Source organism: Peromyscus californicus, unplaced genomic scaffold (assembly GCF_007827085.1).
Source record: "Peromyscus californicus insignis strain IS unplaced genomic scaffold, ASM782708v3 Scaffold_2__1_contigs__length_46816999, whole genome shotgun sequence".
NCBI classification, from domain to species: Eukaryota; Metazoa; Chordata; class Mammalia; order Rodentia; family Cricetidae; genus Peromyscus; species Peromyscus californicus.
In genome coordinates, this window is record NW_026294540.1 from 33,919,462 (window position 1) to 33,939,427 (window position 19,966).

General features: G+C 50.3%; 1 protein-coding gene across 5 annotated transcripts; it reads left to right on the forward strand.

Moving 5' to 3' along the window:
* The first annotated feature begins 14,919 nt into the window (after positions 1–14,919).
* Positions 14,920–18,655, forward strand: Psmg3 (proteasome assembly chaperone 3). 5 transcript variants are annotated; one of them, XM_052754792.1, is made up of 3 exons: positions 14,920–15,024; positions 15,462–15,698; positions 18,176–18,655. In XM_052754792.1, the coding sequence occupies exons 2-3, from the start codon at positions 15,483–15,485 to the stop codon at positions 18,326–18,328; spliced, it is 369 nt and encodes a 122-aa protein (XP_052610752.1). In that variant the 5' UTR covers positions 14,920–15,024; positions 15,462–15,482; the 3' UTR covers positions 18,329–18,655. The 5 variants fall into 5 exon arrangements, with proteins under 5 accessions (XP_052610752.1, XP_052610756.1, XP_052610755.1 ...); XM_052754796.1 differs by having other exon boundaries at positions 14,955–14,974; XM_052754795.1 differs by having other exon boundaries at positions 14,959–15,066.
* Positions 18,656–19,966: the final 1,311 nt, after the last annotated feature.

Sequence of the window (19,966 nt, forward strand, 5' to 3'; positions counted from 1 at the left end):
GCTCACTGACTCCACTCACTCCGGGAAGCCTCTAATCCCACCTCCAGGAGATCTGACGCCCTCTTCAGGCTTCTATTGGCATTTGCACACATGTGCAAACACACATACAATTAAAAAAATCTTTTAAAGAGAAGAAAGAAAGAAAGCTAGGTATGAAGGTGCATGCCTTTAATCCTAGCACTCCAGAGGCAGAGGCACATGGGTGTTTTGAGTTTGAGGCTAAAAGCCTGTGAAAAAGAAGAAGAAGAAAAAGAAGAAGGAGGAGGAGGAGGAGGAGGAGGGGGAGGGGGAGAGGGAGAGGGGGAGGAGGATAAAGAAGAAGAAAAAGAGGAGGAGGAGAGAAAGAAGATAGGGAGGAGGAGGGGGAAGGAGATGGGGAGGAGGGGGAAGGAGATGGGGAGGAGGGGGAAGGAGATGGGGAGGAGGAGGAGTTGGGGGCAGGGGAACAAACCGGCTTTCTTCCCGCTCTGCAGCTGGTGACAAGGAAGTAGGAACCTGTGTGCCTGGTCTTGTTTCCCTTTTTGCCAGGGCTACCAGGGAAGTGAAAGACACATCTGAGACCTAGCGCTAATAACCACGAGTAAGCCAGTGTCTGGTGTGCACAAACTTTGTGTTTCCATTATGTTCCTGTCCCCAACACGTGGTCTATTCCAGTATATGCTCCTTGCTTTTGAACGTCCGAGCCATTCTGTGTCATCCTACCATCTGTGTGTACAGGGGATTCTTTCTAGATGGTGACAGGCTAAGCCTGTGTCTACAGTGCACAGAATCCATTCTAGCCTACACCATGGGCTCAGCAGGTGTCTGCAGCATATAATTGCCCACATCTTTGAGGGACACAGGTGACTGAATGTAGAGACATCAGATAAGATAGAGAAAGGGAGTGGAGAGAGGCATAGACGGAGGGACAGAATTGGTTCCCATCCTCCCGGAAGACATAAAATTTTCTGGTGCCCCCAGAGGAAGGAGTGGGATTCACAGCTTTCCAGGAGCGAGGAAGGAAGCGAGGGAGGAAGGAAGCCGGTTCTCAACGCACAAGGTCTGGGCGTGCGTGCTTCATTATTCTATGGCCTCTGCTGCCCCCTAGAGATGATGTCTGGTAATACATGCTCTCTATCAGGCTGGCGACCCTGCTGCATATCCTGGTGCCCAGTCCTTGCCCAGACAACCCTAGGTTCACCCCAGCGGTTATGAGTGGATCCCCAGGCTCCCAGGCTGTAAGGACTGCAGTATTTTTTCTTCTTATTTAATATAAATTAGTACCTGCATGATAGTATGTGCCTTCGACCCCAGCACTTGGGAAGCAGAGATAGGCAAATCTGTGTGTTCAAGGCCAGCCTGGTCTCCATAGCGAGTTCCAGTCCATCCAGCACTACATAGTAAGATCCTGTCTACAAAGTAAATTGAAGCAGTAGCTATCCCACAAAGACCAGAGGTATGGGGGTCCCAGTTCAAGGTCACCACCGCCACCACAGAACTGCTACTGCCCATCCTGCACCACAGTGGACTCTGTTCTTGCAAACTGTGAGCCAAGATAAATACTTCCTGCTTTAAATACATTTTCCTTTGCTTTGTTTTGTGCTTTGTGTTTGTCTGATTGACTTTGTGATTTGAGACACACAGTCTCATGTAGCTCAGGTTGGCATCAAACTTCCTATGTAGCCAAGGATGACCTTGAACTCCAGATTCACCTGCCTCCACCTCCTACGTGCTGGGATCACAGGCCTGAAACACCACATCTGGTGCAACAAACACATAACACACATGTGTGTAAACATGGAAATGAAGCCAGGCGGTGGTGGCGCACGCCTTTAATCCCAGCACTCGGGAGGCAGAGCCAGGTGGATCTCTGTGAGTTCGAGGCCAGCCTGGACTACCAAGTGAGTCCCAGGAAAGGCGCAAAGCTACACAGAGAAACCCTGTCTCGAAAAACAAAACAAAACGAAAAAAAAACATGGAAATGAAAACTAACCTGATTTCTGCCCCCCGCTAGTGAACCCCAAATAATCCTAGTGGTATGTCATCACTAGCCTTGTCCCCCAGGTAGGAGTCCCTAACCCTCCAGGGCTCCTGGGCATCTTAATGCCTCTCCTCCTAAGGGTGTTTTTCCTCCATCCTTTTCACCCTTTTAAGTTATTGCCTGTTGGTCTGGCGGGAGGTAGGCTGGTCTTGTTTTCACCCCACCCTGACAGAGCCTGTGGCTCCTGGCTCAGCATCTGTCTGTCTAAACCCTGTAGGGAAGTGGTTGCACAAGGAAGCCCTTGGGTCAGTCCTTCTCACAGAATGAAAAGCCAAGCAAGCGTTTCTCTTCTGGGTGGATAAGTGGATGGATGGGTAAGTGAATGAGTGGGTAGATGGATGGATGATGGGTAGATAGGTGAGAGGTTGGATGGATGGATGGATGGATGGATGAATGGATGAGTGGGTGGGGGATGGGTGAATAATGGATACAGGGATGAACAGGTGGATGGATGGGTAGATGTGAGTCAATGGGTGCGTGCATTCATGCATAGATAATAGGTGGATGAGTGGGTGTGTGGATGGATGGGAGGACAAGATGGATGATTGGATAGATGAATAAGTTGCTGGATTGCTGGATAAATGAATGGATGATGGGTGGGTAGGTGGATGCGATGGATGGTTAGATAGATGCATGGATAAGTTGCTGAATTGCTGGAGGATGGATGGATGGATGGATGGATGGATGGATGGATGGATGGATGAATGGATGGATGATGACTGGGTATGTTAGTGACTTGAGCACTTTCCAAGGAATCTCCTAGCAGTGCAATGAAGGAACAGCCATAGCAAAGAGACCTGTGGGGACTGAGGTATTGAGGGTGAGGGAATGTGGGCAGGATGCTGATAGCATGTACTATCAGAGAGAGAGAGAGAGAGAGAGAGAGAGAGAGAGAGAGAGAGAGAGAGAGAGAGAGAGAGAGAGTGTGTCACACAGGAGTCAGTTAAAGCCTGGTTTCCAGCGTGGTCCTATTTGGGGGTGATGGAACATTTTGGAGGTCTTCAGGTCACTAGGGGCACGCCTTTAAAGACTCTGGGACCCCAGTGGCCCCTGCCTCTCTCTTGCCCTCTGGCTAATGAGGCACGTGGCTTTGCACTACCATATGCTCAGTCATTGCTGTCGTGAATAATGCAGCTGTGATCATGGGTGTGCAAGTGCCTCTTTGAGATCCTGTTGCTAGTGTGTGTGTGTGTGTGTGTGTGTGTGTGTGTGTGTGTGTGTGTGTGTGTTCATCTGGGTGCAAGTGCACATGTCTGCACATGCATGTGGAGACTAGAGGTCAATCCCAGGCGTCCTTCTTTAAGTTCCATCCACCTAGTTTTTTGAGACAGGGTTTTTCCCTTGGCCTGGTATTCACCAGTTTGGCTAGGCTGGCTGGCCAGTGAGTCCCAGAGATCTTCCTTTCTCTGATTGCCCAGCGCTGGAATTATAGACACACGCCTCCATGCCTGGCTCTTTCATGTGGTTTCTAGCGTTAAATCCGGTCCTCATGCTTGCAAGGCAAGTACTTTGCCATCTGAGTTACTTTTCTGTTGCTGTGAGAAAACACTCTGACAAAAGCAACTTAAGGGAGTAGGGGTTTATTCTGGCTTGTACAGTCCATCATGGCTGGGAAGCCAAGGAGCCTGAAGCAGCTGGTCACACCGAATCCATAATCAGGAACCAGAAAGCTGTGAATGAGTGCATGATGCCGCTCAGCTCCCTTTCTCTACCTATGCAGCCGAGAATGCCAGCCAGGGAATGGTGCCAACCAACGCAAGAGAAGCCTTCCCATCTCGATTAACACATCCAAGATAATCCTGCACAGGCATGCCCAGAGGCGCTGCTCCAAGAGCATTCTGGAAGGCTGGAGACGGAGTGAGTTGGTAGAATGCTTATCTTTACCAGCGTTAGCTGTCTGAAGTGTATGCATGAGACCCTAAGTTCTATCACCAACACTGAAAAAAGGAAAATGCCAAAGCGGGTAGTGTAGCTAAGTGGTGGCGCGCTCGCCCTACGTCATATGTGAGGCTTTGGGTTTCACTCCCAGCACTGAACACAAAACAAAGCTGGTTATGGAGCTGCTTTCCAGTTCGTCCGCCCTGCTCTGCATGGCTGCCAACAACAGCAGGTGCTCCGCACCCTTGTCAGCACTTGGCACTGTCGGCTTGGCTTTAGCATGGCGTTTGTTTTGCACGGGCAGGATTTAGCGGCAGTTGTGTCACGGCGAGTGCTGGGCTCTACTCTAGCTCGTCGGGCTGGCGACATTCGAATGTGGGAAAGCCTCCCGGACTCTTCGCAGAGCTGTAGACACTGCGATGTGGGAAAGCCTTCCAAACACACAAAATGCAGAAATCGCTGATGTCGAGTCCTTCTTCCACACAACCCCTGGGGTTCCGTTTGCTGACTTCCTGAAAGCTTCGTGACCTGTGTGGAGCCTCCACGGCCATCCTATGAACCTCTGCACCCGTCCAAGGGCACAGACGAGGCATGTAAGAGTCACACCCGACCATCCCACTTCACAACACCCCTTTGCTCCTGAAGGCAAAAAAAAAAAACAGCCCTGCAGTTGGAGCTGATGTCCCAGCTCCTCAGCAAGCTGAGGCAGGAGGATGGCAAGCTCAAGGCATACGTGAGCTACGCAGTGGATTCAGGGCTAGCCTGGGCAACTCACCCCGTCTCAAAACACTAAAGAGGGGCTGAAAATGTAGATCAGTGGTAGAGCTCCTGCCTAGAATTTCTCCAGTGAGGGGCAGGGTGTATGGCTCCACAATAGGTCACCTGCCTAGACTCCCCCAGGGAGGGTCTGGAGGAATGGATCAGTAATAGAGCGTTTACCCAGTTGGCCAAGTGTCTTGGTTCAGTCCCCATCATGGTGGGTGGAGCTGGTGAGTAAACATATAACTCCAAGTCTACGGCCTGGGACAAGGAAGACAGGGGACAAAAATGGTGGATATGCCACTCTTCTTTGCCTTGGAAGTTGCTTTCTGAGGCTCTAGAATAATTCTGTTCTCCTCTGAGGTCCTCTATTTCCTCATCTGTGAAATGAATCAAAGGCAAGATGGCCCAAGGTTTCTGCTACTATGATTGCCACAATTCTAAGCAAATGCTGAACCTTTGAGCCGTGACCCCAGCCCCACTTTGAGGGATTCTAGGCAGGTGCTCTACCACTGAGCCACACCCCAGCCCCTCACTGGGGGATTCTAGGCAGGTGCTCTACCACTAAGCCACACCCCAGCCCCTCACTGGGGGATTCTAGGCAGGTGCTCTACCGCTGAGCCACACCCCAGCCCCTCACTGGGGGATTCTAGGCAGGTGCCCTACCACTGAGCCACACCCCAGCCCCTCACTGGGGGATTCTAGGCAGGGGCTCTACCACTGAGCCACACCCCAGCCCCTCACTGGGGGATTCTAGACAGGTGCTCTACCACTGAGCCACACCCCAGCCCCTCACTGGGGGATTCTAGGCAGGTGCTCTACCACTGAGCCACACCCCAGCCCCTCACTGGGGGATTCTAGGCAGGTGCTCTACCACTGAGCCACACCCCAGCCCCTCACTGGGGGATTCTAGGCAGGTGTCCTACTGCTGAGCCACATCCCAACCCTTCCATATCTCCTGGAGGGAAAAAGCACATACAGCAAGGCACTTAAATTTAGACTGACCACCTTGACAGAGGCAAAGAAGAGAGCAGGCTTCTTGGCCAGGGGAAATAACTAACTTCTTAATATATTGAAATAAAGACTTCCGGCAATTGCACATGGGTCAAGCTTTCCTTCCTTAGAGGGCTAAACAAATAGTTCAAGATGTGAGGGGGTAATCGCCAATATCCATGCTGAGGGTAGAGAGTCTCGGTCCAGGAGGGGAAAGATTGTCACATTTGAGATTGTCTAGTTTAGGCACAAGCGAGGCAACACGCTAACTCAGTTCTGTGTCACTATGGGATCTGGACTGACACCAAGGATGTCCTTTGTGGGATTTCCCTTCCTTGTAGATTTCATTTGTTTGGTCTTAAACTGGACTGAGCTCCTGATCCTCCTGCCTCTATCTCCTGAGTACTGGGATTACTGTTTCATTCAATGCCGGGGATAAACCCCAGAGCTTTGTGCATGCTAGACAAGCACTCAGCTAACTTCTACCAGTACACACACACACACACACACACACACACACACACACACACACACACACACACCAGACTCACACATCATACACACCAGATAAATGAACCCCCAATGAAGCCCTGAGAGTCAGCCATCAGGAGACAGGCAAGGGCCCTGATGAGGTGGAGTGTCAACTGCAGAGCTTAGGATGGGAGTATGGAGGGAGCAAGACATCCACCTACCCATTCACTTACCCATCCACCTATCTACCTACCTATCCACTTACCCATCCACCCACCTACCTACCCATCCACCTACCCATTTACCCATCCACCTACCCATCCACCTACCCATCCACCCATCCATCCATCCAATCATCCACCTGCCCAACCATCTATCCATCCACCCACCTACTCACCCACCCATTCATCCATCCATCCACCCATCCATCCACCCAGTCATCCACCCATCCATCCACCCATCTACCCATCAGCTCTCAGCTGCAGAGTGGCCAGAGTAGGGAAGGTTCCAAAGGCAGTCACTCCCCCTGGCCTGACTCCTTTGTTACCTGCCTCCAATCCATCATCCCAGAACTTCTGGAGGATGGAGCTATGTCTTGGAGGCTGCTTGAAGGCTTACCAAGCATGGGGCAGGATCTACAGAGGCAGGTTCATTACCCACACTGCCAAAACTTGTCTTTTAACGCCGGGCGGTGGCGGCGCATGCCTTTAATCCCAGCACTCGGGAGGCAGAGGCAGGCAGATCTCTGTGACTTTGAGGCCAGCCTGGTCTACAGCACGAGATCCAGTAAAGGCGCAAAGCTACACAGAGAAACCCTGTCTCAAAAAACAAAAACAAACAAACAAAAAAAGCCTCGTCTTTTAATTATTTTTATTAATATGTTTTTTGTTTTTTGGAAATGGTGTCTAAGTCAGGGTTCTCTAGAGGAACAGAATAGCTTCTTAGTTTTATGTTAAAAGGAGACTCACCAGATTGGCTTACATGATACGGTCTAGGTGGTCTGCAATGGCAGTCTCACACTACAGAAGCTGAGAACTTGGTAACCACCTAGTCCACGCCCAGGGTGGATGTCTCAGGAGTCCCAGTCGGTGCTGAAGGCAGAGGACTCCTACAGAGGTGCTGGTCTTTGGTCCATGCTGGAAGCCTCAAGATGCCAACAGAGCAGATGCACCTGCCAGCAGACATGAAGGCGAGCAGGCAAAAGAACAAAAGCTTTTCCTTCTCAGACCTCTTTATCTGAGCTGCCAACGGAAGGTACCACCTGCAGGTCTGATGGGGCTTTCCATCTCAGTTAAATGGATTGGTCCCTCACAAGTATGCCCAGTGGCTTACCTTTTGGCTGAGTCTGGATCCACTCACAATGGATATGTGAATGTCCATTGCACAGAGTCTCACTAAGTAGCCCAGGCTATGTAGAATTCATGCTTCCCATGTTTGGGCCTCTCAAGTTCCGGGAATCCAGGCATGCCCACCTGTGTGACTCACCCTGCTTCTGCTTGCAAATGCTCATGAGTGGGGAGAGCAGAGAGCAAGCTACTGACTCACCGCGTGCATCCACGTGTCCATGGCTTCTATTGACCTGAAAAGAGACAAAAACTCTAGCAAGTCTCTTGGGTGTGCCAGGTCCCCCAAATGGGCTGTCATTTGACAAAATCCTGCAAGGATTCACAAGAAGGAAGTGCAGACACAGGCCATGCTGCGAGAGGCCTTTAAAAGTGTGGCACTCAGGAAAGAAGACAGATGAGAACCAACACAGGCTGTCGGAAGTCTTTGTATGAACTGTCTAAAAAAGGTGAATGGCCGACTCTAAAGCATGGAGGTCAGCTACCCTAACCTCCTTAGTGAACTCCAGGCCAACTGTCTCAGAACAAAAGGTGAAAGGGGCCCAAGGACGGACCCCTGAACTTGTCCTCCGACCTCTCCATGCACGGTGCGAACATGGGCAAGCACTGAGAAGAGTGGCCAGGACGCCGATGACGACACTCCAGGAAGAAGGTAGTTGACGGGCTGGAGAGATGGCTGCTCTTCCAGAGGACCTGGGTTCAGTTCCTGGCACCCACATGGTGGCTCACAACCATCTGTTATGGCATCTGATTCCCTCTTCTGGTGTGCATGAAGACAGAGTACTCATATACATAAAATAAATACGTATTGTTTTAAAAAGAAGCTATTTGATTTGAATATTCAATGAGGAAATAGCACCCTTGAAAAATAAGTAAATAAATACAAAACCACCACATTTCTCTTTACTACAGAACTGAAAAATCCCCCACATCAGGAGGATCATGGTTGAACCACCATCCAGCTGGTTAGAAAAAAAAATTGTGACCCTTCAAATATGCAGATCAACTCTGGAATCTCTGTCAGTTAACACTGACTACATTCACAACCCAAAATGTACTGAGTATTAGACAAGTTTGTGTATCTGGAGTTATAATTTTCAAGACAACTTTAATTTTTTAAATAATTTTTTTTTTTTTTGGTTTTTTGAGACAGGGTTTCTCTGTGTAGCTTTGCGCCTTTCCTGGAACTCGCTTTGGAGACCAGGCTGGCCTCGAACTCACAGAGATCCGCCTGACTCTGCCTCCCGAGTGCTGGGATTAAAGGCATGCGCCACCACCGCCCGGCTAATTTTTTTTTTTTTTTTTTTTTTATTTTGTATACAGCATGTATGACCAGAAGAGGGCACCAGATCTCATTACAGATGGTTGTGAGCCACCATGTGGTTGCTGGGAGTTGAACTCAGGACCTCTGGAAGAGCAGTCAGTGCTCTTAACCTCTGAGCCATCTCTCCAGCCCCCGGCTAATTTTTTAAATAATATTTTTAAGATTTATTTTAGTCAGGTGGTGGTGGCACACGTCTTTAATCCCAGCACTGGGGAGGCAGAGGCAGGCGGATCTCTGAGTTTGAGCTCAGCCTGGTCTACAGAGTGAGTTCCAGGATAGCCAAGGCTACACAGAGAAACCCTGTCTCGAAAAACCAAAAAACAAAAAGATTTATTTTTATTTATTTATGTGTATGTGTCTATGTGAGGGTGTGCACTGTGTATGGGTCTATATGAGGGTGTGCACTGTGTATGTGTCTATGTGAGGGTGTGCACTGTGTGTGTGTCTATGTGAGGGTGTGCACTGTGTATGTGCCTATGTGAGGGTATGCACTGCGTATGTGGGTGACTTGAGGGGCCAGGATGAGGCATGGGATGCCCTGGAGCTAGAATGACAGGAGGTTGTAAGTCATGGGGTGTGGGTGCTGGGAACACAGCCTGGTTCCCTGGAAGAGCAACAAGCACTCCAGCTGCTGAGGTGTCTCTCCAGACCTCACAACAAGCTCTTGATCCATTTATTTTATTCTTACTATTTTTGTACTTTTGATTTTGTATGCATATGAGTGCTTTGCCCGCACATGCATCTGTGCACCACGTGCTGGCCTAGTGAAGGAAGGCACCGGAAGAGGACACTGGACCTCCTGGAACTGGTGGTTGTCAGGGCCTTGCAGGCTCTGCAATTCCAAGTCAGTTCCTTGGGAACAGCAGGCAGTTCTCTTCATGGTCCAGCCATCCCTCCAGCCACCTCAGTTTTGTTTTTGAGACGTGATCTAATATATTCAAGGCTAGCCTTGAACTCTCTATGTGGCCCAGGCTGTCTTTGAACTCCTGATCCTCCTGCTTTGACCCCCGCCCCAGCACTAGCATGACAGGCATGCACCATAGCACTCCATTTTACGAGGTGCTGGGGATCAAGCCTGGCCTATATGCATGCTAGGCAAGTGCTCCATCAATAGAACCTCATCCCCAGCCTCTGAAATCAATGTTCTTTTCAGTCAGGGTCTCACTACATAGCCCAGGCTAGCCTCAAATTTGCCATCTTCCTGCCTCAGCCTCCCAGGTGCTGGGTACAGGTATGCACCACCACACTTGGCCTCAGTAACACCCTTACCCTCGCACTGGCACTATTAATTCCATTGGTGTCTTATTTGGCTTTTCTGTTGCTGTCATAAAGCAACTGGAGGAAGGAAGAAGAATTCTGGCTCACAGTTCCAGAGGGATAGAGCCCACTGTAGGGAGGGGGCGTGGTCGCAGGCAGGCAGGCAGGCATGGTGGCAGAAGCAGGGGGCTGGCCGGTCACATTGCATCCAATACTCAGGAAGCAGAGCATGAAGGGGAATTGGAGTCTGTCTATAAAGCCTCAAGGCCACCCTCGGTAACCCACTTCCTCCAGCCAGGCTCTGCCTCCTTAAGGCTCCACAACACTTCCTGAGCATAAAGGAGATAGTTCAGACTCAAACTACAATTGTCATTTGTGTGTGTGTGTGTGTGTGTGTGTGTGTGTGTGTGTGTGTGTGTGTGTGTGTGTGAATGCCATAGATGGGCATCAGATTCCCTGGAGCTGGAGTTACAGGTGGTTGCGAGCACCCTACGTTGGTGCTGGGACCCAAACTCACAAGAACAAGAGCAGCAAGTGCTCAGAGTCGCCGAACCATCTCTCCAGCCCCAAAGAGTGCTATTTTAAATGTATCTACTTAAGGGTCTTTTTTTCTAGTCCAGCACTAGGGAGGCAGAGACAGGTGGATCTCTGTGATGATTTCGAGACCACCCTGGTCTACAAATCAAGAACCAGGACAGCCAGGGCTACACAGGAAGATGCTGTCTCGAAAATAAAATAAAAGGTGGGGGAACGTCTTTCTTTCCATTGCAATAACCCCTCTAACACACACTGAAGAACAGCCAAACAAGAAATGAGATAACTCCATTTTTTAAAACTATCTTTGTGTATGATGTGTGTCTGATCTGTATGATGAGGAGGGTCTCATGCTGCAGCCCACATAGAAGTCAGAGGATGGCCTCAGGCACTGATCCTCACCTTCCATCTTGTTTAAGGCAGGGTCTCTCATTTGCTGCTGCATACACCACACTAGCTGGCTCTTGAGCTGCCAGGGGTTTCCCTGTCTGCCCATCTCTCTCTAAATGCACTGGGATCACAAACACACATTACCACAGCGGGTTTTTACACGGGTTCCGAGGATTTGAACTCAGGTTCTCGCGCTCGCACAGAAAGTGCTTTTCCCATCGAGCCCTGGTTGTGTGAGTCCCGCCCAGGCATCCATTTAAGCCATGGGGAGGTCCCCTCCCTGAAACAACAGCACGTCAGCCTAGCACAATCCTTTCCCTGTTTTCCTTCCAACTTGATCAACAGCTCAAGATCCAAACCAGCCCTAAGTCAACCCCTCACCTAGCTGCTTAACAATGTGGCCAGAACGCTGTCCACCTTGCAAAGGTGATCACTGTGTTCCCAGGGTTTCCACATGCTGGGGAGGCTGGGTTCCTGGACCTCTGTCTCTGAGAGAGAACGCATAACAAGGTGGATCAAAAGCTTTTGAAGATTTCTCTAGGCAGCAATTTTTGACGCCAGCAATTTGCTTTTGCGGTGTGTGGGTGGATGCGTGTTTAAATTTAGAACCGACAAAAAGACTTTGCTGAGAAATCTATACGCTCCTTGCTTCTTGAGTATTAGTGCCATGAAACCCTGATCTCCCCCCTTCACGTGCCAACTGTGAGATGCTCAGAAACGAGTTTCCTCTCGATCTGTGTCTATTCCCATCATGCTTTGTATGCATGCCTTTTCTTTTACACCACCAAGAAATCATTTCGGAAGCAAGCTTCATACGACTCGATGGAGCTTGGATAAGGAGTCATTAACTCAAGGAAGGAGGGAGTGAATTTATTGAGAAGAATGCCTGAGCTGTCTAAGGACTTTAATGTGTAAGCAGAAGCGAGGCTTTTTGGGGGCCGTCAGCAGAGTGCCCAGAAAGGCTTCCGAAAGCGGTTTTTGGGGTTATCAGCCTCCGGGAAAGGGTCTCGAGGCTGCAGTTTCTCCCAATATCTGCCCATGACTTTCCCCGTCAGTGAAACCTTCAGCAGGGAGACAGTGGAGCTTTCTGGTTTGGATGCAAAACTCACCCTGCAGTACACAGGCTTCCTCCTGTTTTCCCCTGAGTCTCAGGGAGGGTCAGGGGTTTGAGGCATTAGCTGGGACCTGGTGAGGGTCAGTGGCCCAGGCTCAAGTATCCTCTGAGTCTCAGCAAGGGTCAGGGAACAGGGCCGGGCATCAAGTTGAACACCAGGGAAGGTCGGGGTGGGGTCAGACCATGCATTTGCACATTCTGTTCTCCAAGAGGGCTCACAGTGTTTCAAAGATGAAGTGATCTAGGTATACAACAACAAAGGAATAGGTCAGGAAAACATGAAGCACATACACAGAATGAGGTGGGCGAGGGAGACGGTTGTCAGTGAAGTTCTTACCTTGCAAGCACAAAACCAAAGTTCCATCCCCAGAGGCCATGTTTAAAAGCCTGGAGATCTGGTACAGCCTGCACTCCCAGCACTGGTGAGGTGGAGACAGGCATAGCCGGGTCTGCTGGCAGCCAGTCTAGCCTAACTAGTGAGCTCTAGACCAGGGGAAAGCCTGCCTACCTCAAGAAATAAGGTGTAGCGCTGGGCGGTGGTGGCGCACGCCTTTAATCACAGCACTTGGGAGGCAGAGGCAGGCGGATCTCTGTGAGTTCGAGGCCAGCCTGGGCTACCGAGTGAGTTCCAGGAAAGGCGCAAAGCTACACAGAGAAACCCTGTCTCGAAAAACCAGAAAAAAAAAGAAAGGAAGAAAAAGAAATAAGGTGTAGCCAGATGTGGTGGCACACACCTTTAACCCCATCAGCAGCAGGTGGATCTCTGAGTTTGACACTAGCCTGCTCTACATAATGAGTTCCAGGCCAGCCAAGGCTACACAGTGAGAACCTGTCTCAGAAGGAGGAGGAGGAGGAGGAGGAGGAGGAGGAGGAGGAGGAGGAGGAGGAGGAAAAGAAAGAAAGAAAGGAAGGAAGGAAGGAAGGGAGGGAGGGAGGAAGGAAGGAAGGAAGGACAGAAACAAAAAGCCCCAGGAGTCTGTGCAAACTAAGCAAGCATTCACCAACTGAACTAAATCCCAGCCCCCATTTAATCTTTTTCCTCCTTCTCCTTCTTCCTCTGGAAGAGCAGCCAGTACTCTTAACCACTGAGCCATCTCTCCAGCTCCCTGAAATCTATACTTTTAAGAAAAAAATTGTTTTAATTAGCCGGGCGGTGGTGGCGCACGCCTTTAATCCCAGCACTCGGGAGGCAGAGGCAGGCGGATCTCTGTGAGTTCGAGGCCAGCCTGGTCTCCAAAGCGAGTACCAGGAAAGGCGCAAAGCTACACAGAGAAACCCTGTCTCGAAAAACCAAAAAAAAACAAAAAAAAAAAAAAAATTGTTTTAATTAAATGGCCCAATGTGAAGAGCACTTGCCACTCTTGCAAAGGACCAGGTTTGATTCCCAGCACCTACATGGTCTGTAACTTCAGTTCCATGGAATCCAGCGCCCTCTTCTGGCCTATGAGGGTAATGCATGCACATGGTGCACATACATTCAGGCAGGCAAAAATACTCATACAGATAAAAAATAAAAAAACAAATAAATACCATTTAATTTTTAAAGTATTCTGTAAGATGAGCAATACCTAATGTAAATGAGCAGACTTGTTCCTCAATGCCCGGAAGGAAGGAAATGAAAAATGGAGAGGAGGAAAAAGATTAAATGGGGGCTGGGATTTAGCTTAGTTGGTGAGTGCTTGCTTAGTTTGCACAGACTCCTGGGGCTTTTTATTTTGGTTTAGTTTGGTTTTTGGTTTTTTGAGGCAAGGTTTCTCTTTGTAGCCCTGGCTGTCCTCGAACTCATTCTGTAGACCAGACCATCCTCAAACTCACGAAGATCTGCCTGCCTCTGCCTCCCAAGTGCTGGGATTAAAGGTGTGTGCCACCAACACCCAGCCAAACTCCTGGATTTCATCCCCACACCACATAAACCACGTATGGTGGTGCGTGCCTGTCATCCCAGCACTTGGAAGGTGGAAGCAGGAGAATCAGGAGTTCAGGGTCATCCTTGGCCAACCTAGGCTACTTGAGACCCTGTCTCAAAAAAGAAGAAAAATATAAATAATCCCAGAACTTCGAAGGCAGAAGCAGGGAGATCCCTGTGAGTTCGAGGCCAGCCTGGTCTACATAGTAAGTTCACAACAACCAGGGCTACCCTGGTAACCAGAGATACCCTGTCTCGAAAAAACAAACAAACAAATAAATAAAACAAGTTATATATATATGTATATATATACACATATATACACATATACACATACATATATATATATATATATATATATATATATATATATAATGGTGTTATGGTGCCTTAGCCAAAGCCAGGTACACACCAAATGAAAATAAATATCGGGGCTGGAGAGATGGATTTAGAGCTTAAGAGCACTAGATGCTCTTCCAGTAGTCCTGAGTTCAATTCCCTGCAACTATATGGTGGCTCACAAACAAACCATCTATAATGAGAGCTGGTGCCCTCTTCTGGCGGGCAGGGATACATGCAGACAGAACACTATACATAATAAATAAATAAATCTTAAAAAAATAAATAAATATAAACCGGGCGGTGGTGGCACACGCCTTTAATCTCAGCATTTGGGAGGCAGAAGCAGGAGAATCTCTGAGTTCGAGCCAGCCTGGCTTCACAGAAATAAACCCTGTCTCGAAAAACCAAAAATGAACAGAAAAGAAATATTAACTATTATGGCCATCCCACTCCACAGCTGGAACACAAAGGCCCCTATACTGGGGTTAAAGCACCGCCCCCGGGGTCCTGAAGCTCCTAGACCTGGCGGCGGCTCAGTGTCGTCTCCTTTGCAACGCGGAACCTAAGGCTCTGGGACTGCGGCGACCCACGGACAGGACCAAGGACCGGAACCGGAAGTTCTCGGCCGGCGCTTCTGCTAAGTGTGAGCTGGCTCCGTTGTTTATCCATATTCCTTTTGGCGCGGTTGATGCGGTGAGCGCTGGTTGCTGCGAGTTTTGGACCCGGCTGCAGTCGGTAGTGCCCCAACCGTCCCCCGCCTGCGCGGTCGGGGTTCCCCGGTCAGCTCGGCCGTTTCCCTTCTCCCTGGTATCTACAAGTAGGAGACTGCGGGGCGGGAGATGGGCTGTAATCGCAGGCAGTGTGGCTGGACAAAGACACTAACAAAAGCCTGTCTGAGCATGTGCACACTTGGTTTTGAGTTGGGGCTGGGCATTAAGATAGCATCTCTCCCAGGTAACCCAGGCTGGCCTCGAACTCGGGATTCTGTGGCCCCGGCCCCGCTTGTGCTGGGATGACAAACATGGGCCACCTCTTGCAGCTTGGAATGGACTGCTTGACATTTCTGCTCTGGCGCTCCAGGTTGTATCTGACTCTGACTGCTCCCTCCCTTCTTGTCTTTAAAACTGAAGCCTCCACTGAAGGACGGGACCATGGAAGACAAACCAGTGGTAGTATCCAAACAGAAGACAGAAGTGGTATGTGGCGTGCCCACCCAGGTGATCTGCACGGCCTTCAGCAGCCACATCCTGGTTGTGGTGACCCAGTTCGGGAAGATGGGTACACTAGTCTCCTTGGAGCCCAGCAATGTGGCCAATGACATCAGCAAGCCAGTGCTGACCACAAAGGTCCTCCTCGGGCAGGACGAGGTAAAGGGATGGGAGAACAATCTTTCCAGGTGTCATTTGTCCGTGGGGTGTCTGATAGGTGCCCCTCCATACACACCCAAGGGCACAGTCAGCATTCTCCAGGACCTTTCAGATCTGAGGTGCCCTGGCGGCCCCAAGTGATGCTTCTCCAGCGTGTCAGCATTTTACTCAGCACTCAGTGGAGGTATTGATCTTGTGACACAGCCGTCTGCTCAGTGTGACCTCTTTCTTGATGGCTTTATGTTAATCAAGGCTTTATGTTTATGTCTGCTTCTTGAGTCCTGACCGCATTCCCCTTTGCAGGCATGTCTGTCTGGGTTAGGGGTAACCAGAGAGATGGTGTGCAGAGGCACTGAGGGAAAAGCTTAATGATGCCTCACCAGCGGTTTGTTATGTCTGCTGCGCGCAGTCCACTCAGTGCTCTGAATCACTGTTGCTTTAGCTTCCCTGGAGGTGATTTAGGGAAGGTGTGGGAAGCTGGTCTGGATCCCTGGTGGGTGCTTAAGGAGAACATCGGGAGAATACTGTTTGAGCCCATATGATTGTGCATACCTATAGTCCTCTCACCTGGGAGACTGGGGCAGAAAGGTTGCTACAAGTGTGTGATCAGACTGAGTTATGTAGTGAGTTCGAGGCCAGCTAGGCGTAGACCCTCTTCTCCCCCCTTAAAAAAACAAAAACCAGGGCTGGAGAGGTGGCTCAGCAGATAAGAGCACTGACTGTTGTTGTAAAGAACCTGGTTTCAGTTCCCAGCACCCACACGGCAGCTCACAACCATCCATAACGCCAGTCTTAGAGGACCCAGCACCCTCCTCTGTGGACACTGTACAGACATGGTACACGGTCATATAGGCAGGCAAATCATCCATATACATAAAAATAAAAAACAGCCAGGTGGTGGTGGCACATGCCTTTAATCCCAGCACTAGGGAGGCAGAGGCAGGCAGAGCTCTTCAAGTTCAAGGCCAGCCTGGTCTACAGAGCAAGTTCCAGAACAGCCAGGGCTACACAGAGAAACCCTGTCTCAAAAAAACAACAAACAAAAAACCCAAAAGCCACTTGGTATGGTGGCACATTAGTGTGGTCCCAGCACTTGGAAGGGAGCAAGAGGTTCAGGGGTTCAGTTCCTACAATTTCTTTTTCTTTTTTGTTTTTTAAAGACAGGGTTTTTCTGTGTGGTCCTGGCTGTCCTGGAACTCACTCTGTAGACCAGGCTGTCCTGGAACTCACAGAGATCCACCTGCCTCTGCCTCCCAAGGGCTGGGATTAAATGTGTGTGCCACCACCACCTGACCAGGAGTTCAGTTTCATTCCCAGCTACATAAGGCCAGCGTGGGCTACATGAGACTCGCCGGGCACACACCTTTAATCCCAGCACTCAAGAAGCGGATCTCTGTGAGTTCAAGGCCAGCCTGGGCTACAGAGTGAGTTCCAGGAAAGGTGCCAAAACTGCACAGAGAAACCCTGTCTTGGGGAAAAAAAAAAATGGGGAGCATTGAGATAGCTGGGGGTAAAGGCACTTGGCATGCAAGCCTGTGTTCAGTTCCCTGAACCCACAGCGGAAGGAGAAAGCAAACTGCCACAAGTTGTACTCACTCACTGTCTCTCATACACACAATGTATTTGTTTGTGTGTTTATTTTAAGTGGAGACTAAATAGCCATATGTATCAGTGCACATCTTTAATCTTGACACTTAGGAGATGAAAGCAAGTTCCAGATCAACCAGGGCTACATAGTGAGCTCTTGTTTCGAGACAGGGTTTCTCCGTGTAGTGCCTGTCTTGGAACTTGTTCTATAGACCAGGCTGGCCTCAAACCCACAGAGATCCGCCTGCCTCTGCCTCCCGAGTGCTGGGAGTGCTCATCTACATAGCAAGTTTCAGCCAGGGCTACATAGAGAATCCTTGTTTTAATATTAAAGAAAAAAAGGGGATATGGTTGCACACATTCCCGGTGCTGGGACGGCAGAGGCAGAAGGATCCTGGGGTTTACTGGTCACTAAGAAACCCTGTCTCAAAGTAGATGAATGGTGGTCTATGGCTGATACCCGGGGTTGTCTTCAGGCCTCCTCATACCCACGCACATGCACACACTCTTTAAAACAAACAAACTGGCCGGGCGGTGGTGGCGCACGCCTTTAATCCCAGCACTCGGGAGGCAGAGCCAGGCGGATCTCTGTGAGTTCGAGGCCAGCCTGGACTACCAAGTGAGTTCCAGGAAAGGCGCAAAGCTACACAGAGAAACCCTGTCTCGAAAAACCAAAAAAAAAAAAAAAAAAAAAAAAAAACAAACTGGGTATGATAGCACATTCCTGGAATCCCAGCACTCAGGAGGCTGAGGCAGGAAGATCGCCATGAGTTCCAAGCTAGCCTGAGCTACAGAAATTAACAACCTGTCTTAAAAAAAAAAGAAAAAGAAAAAAGAAAGAAAAAAGTGAGGTTTCCTGCACTCATGGTCCTGTCTCCCCACTTCCCCAGCCTCTCATCCATGTCTTTGCGAAGAACCTGGTAGCGTTTGTATCTCAAGAAGCAGGAAACAGAGCCGTCCTCCTGGCCCTGGCTGTGAAAGACAAGAGCATGGAGGGCCTGAAGGCCTTGAAGGAGGTGATCCGGATGTGCCAGGTGTGGTGACCTGCAGTCAGCAGGACATGACGGTCGGACATGACAGGTGGACGCTCGGCGGGGTTTGTGAGACCCATCTTTCCAGCGCCAGGACAGTCAGGTGGAGGCGCATTCTCTGGCTTTAGCCCTTGAAGCCGGAAACAGCATTCAGATCTCAGGGGACTCTCCCCGTGTGGCCGCTGTCTTCCACCTGCAGCCCTGGAAACGAGTCTGGGCCGCAGCAGAGGCACCTGCGGCGTGGAAATCCGCAGCCGGTTCTGGGGACTGGCGGCCGTCAGTGTGTGTGCAGCAGCACTTGTGAGGAGACTTTTTCATTAAAAGTAAACCTAAACTGCCTGACTAGCCTTGTCACTAATGCTGAGAGCTTGTGGTCATGTGTCGAGGTTCACTTCAGGCCACCTGAGGTGGGAGGAAAACCTGTTTGTCAAAACCACAGCACATGGTTGCTGGCGTGTGAGGTAGGTCCCAGGCATGAGTTCAGCCAGCATTGGGTACTGGACATGTGGCAAGCGGAGCCAGGGGTGGCCATGCAGATGGATTCCCTAAGGATGGGGTGGATGGGAAATCCATGGGTCAGTGCGGGGCACAGGAGGCCAAAGATCGAACCTGGGCTCAGAGAAGAGGAAGGGTTCTGAATCAAGTTGGGGGTCCCCCCCACACACTTTAGAAATACTTGCAAAGCTCACTGCAAGGGTTGGGGGACCAGTACTAGGCCTTGACATTAGGCTGGCATTTATGCCAGAGTTGGCCTGTCGGTGCCCATTCCTCTGTAGGGTGGTATCCTGGGACTCCTGGGGTCTCCTGCCGCGGGAGGAGATGGGAGGGGGGGTCCTGATCACAGCTGCGTGGGACTTTCTGAAGCCTGATAGTGAATCTGCTGTTAGTCACCAGTGGAGAAGAGGCCAGAGAGAAGCCAAGTAGAAATCCGGAATGGAGTGCAAACTGGTGCCTTTGCAGGGACCAAGGATGTGTGCTCAGGAAGTGGGAATGCAGTTGCCGACTTGGCCTCTGAACCAAAGGTCCAGGAGCGCCCTCTAGGTCCAATGGTGGGCAGTGAGCATGAGTGGCCACTATTCACTTAGAATGAGTCGGGACTGGCTAGCCTCAAGTCTTGATGCATGTGGAGGTCCAGAGACAGCTGGGGAGGGCTGTAGGCTGAAACCGGCTCAGCTGGGGTGAGAGTGGGGAGTTCTGCCCGTGTCCCAAAGCCTCTGACAGCCCTGTGCCTGCAGCTTCCAACGACCACCCTGTCTGCACCCCCATCCCCGGCAGGCAGCTCTCCCACACAGCTTTGCTCTGTCCATCCTTTCCCAGACCCTAGTTCCGCCTCTCCTTTATGTCCCCAGGGTAGACAGGTGTTGGGGTCTGGCAGCTCCCACCCAGGTGCCCCCTCTATAACCTCTTACCCATCATCCCAGTTGCCACCAGCCTCTGCAGAGCATGGGCCATCAGGAATCTCATAGGCCACGAAGAAGAAGGACCAGTGTGGGGTACAAACAGCTGGCAGATCCAGGCAGGGCAGGGCATGCTCAGGAGAGCCCTGTGGGGTGGTGCTGTACAAAGGTCTCTGTTTGGTATCAGCCTGTGATTATTCAGATGAATGACCAACCAGCAAGTCCCAGCGTCCCTGCCTTAGCAGATAGAGAT

Coding starts and splice junctions, on each gene's coding strand:
- Psmg3 (XM_052754792.1), top strand. CDS start 15,483: ATGGAAGACAAACCAGTGGTAGTATCCAAACAGAAGACAGAAGTGGTA. Junction 15,699..18,175: donor TCCTCCTCGGGCAGGACGAG/GTAAAGGGATGG, acceptor CCACTTCCCCAG/CCTCTCATCCATGTCTTTGC.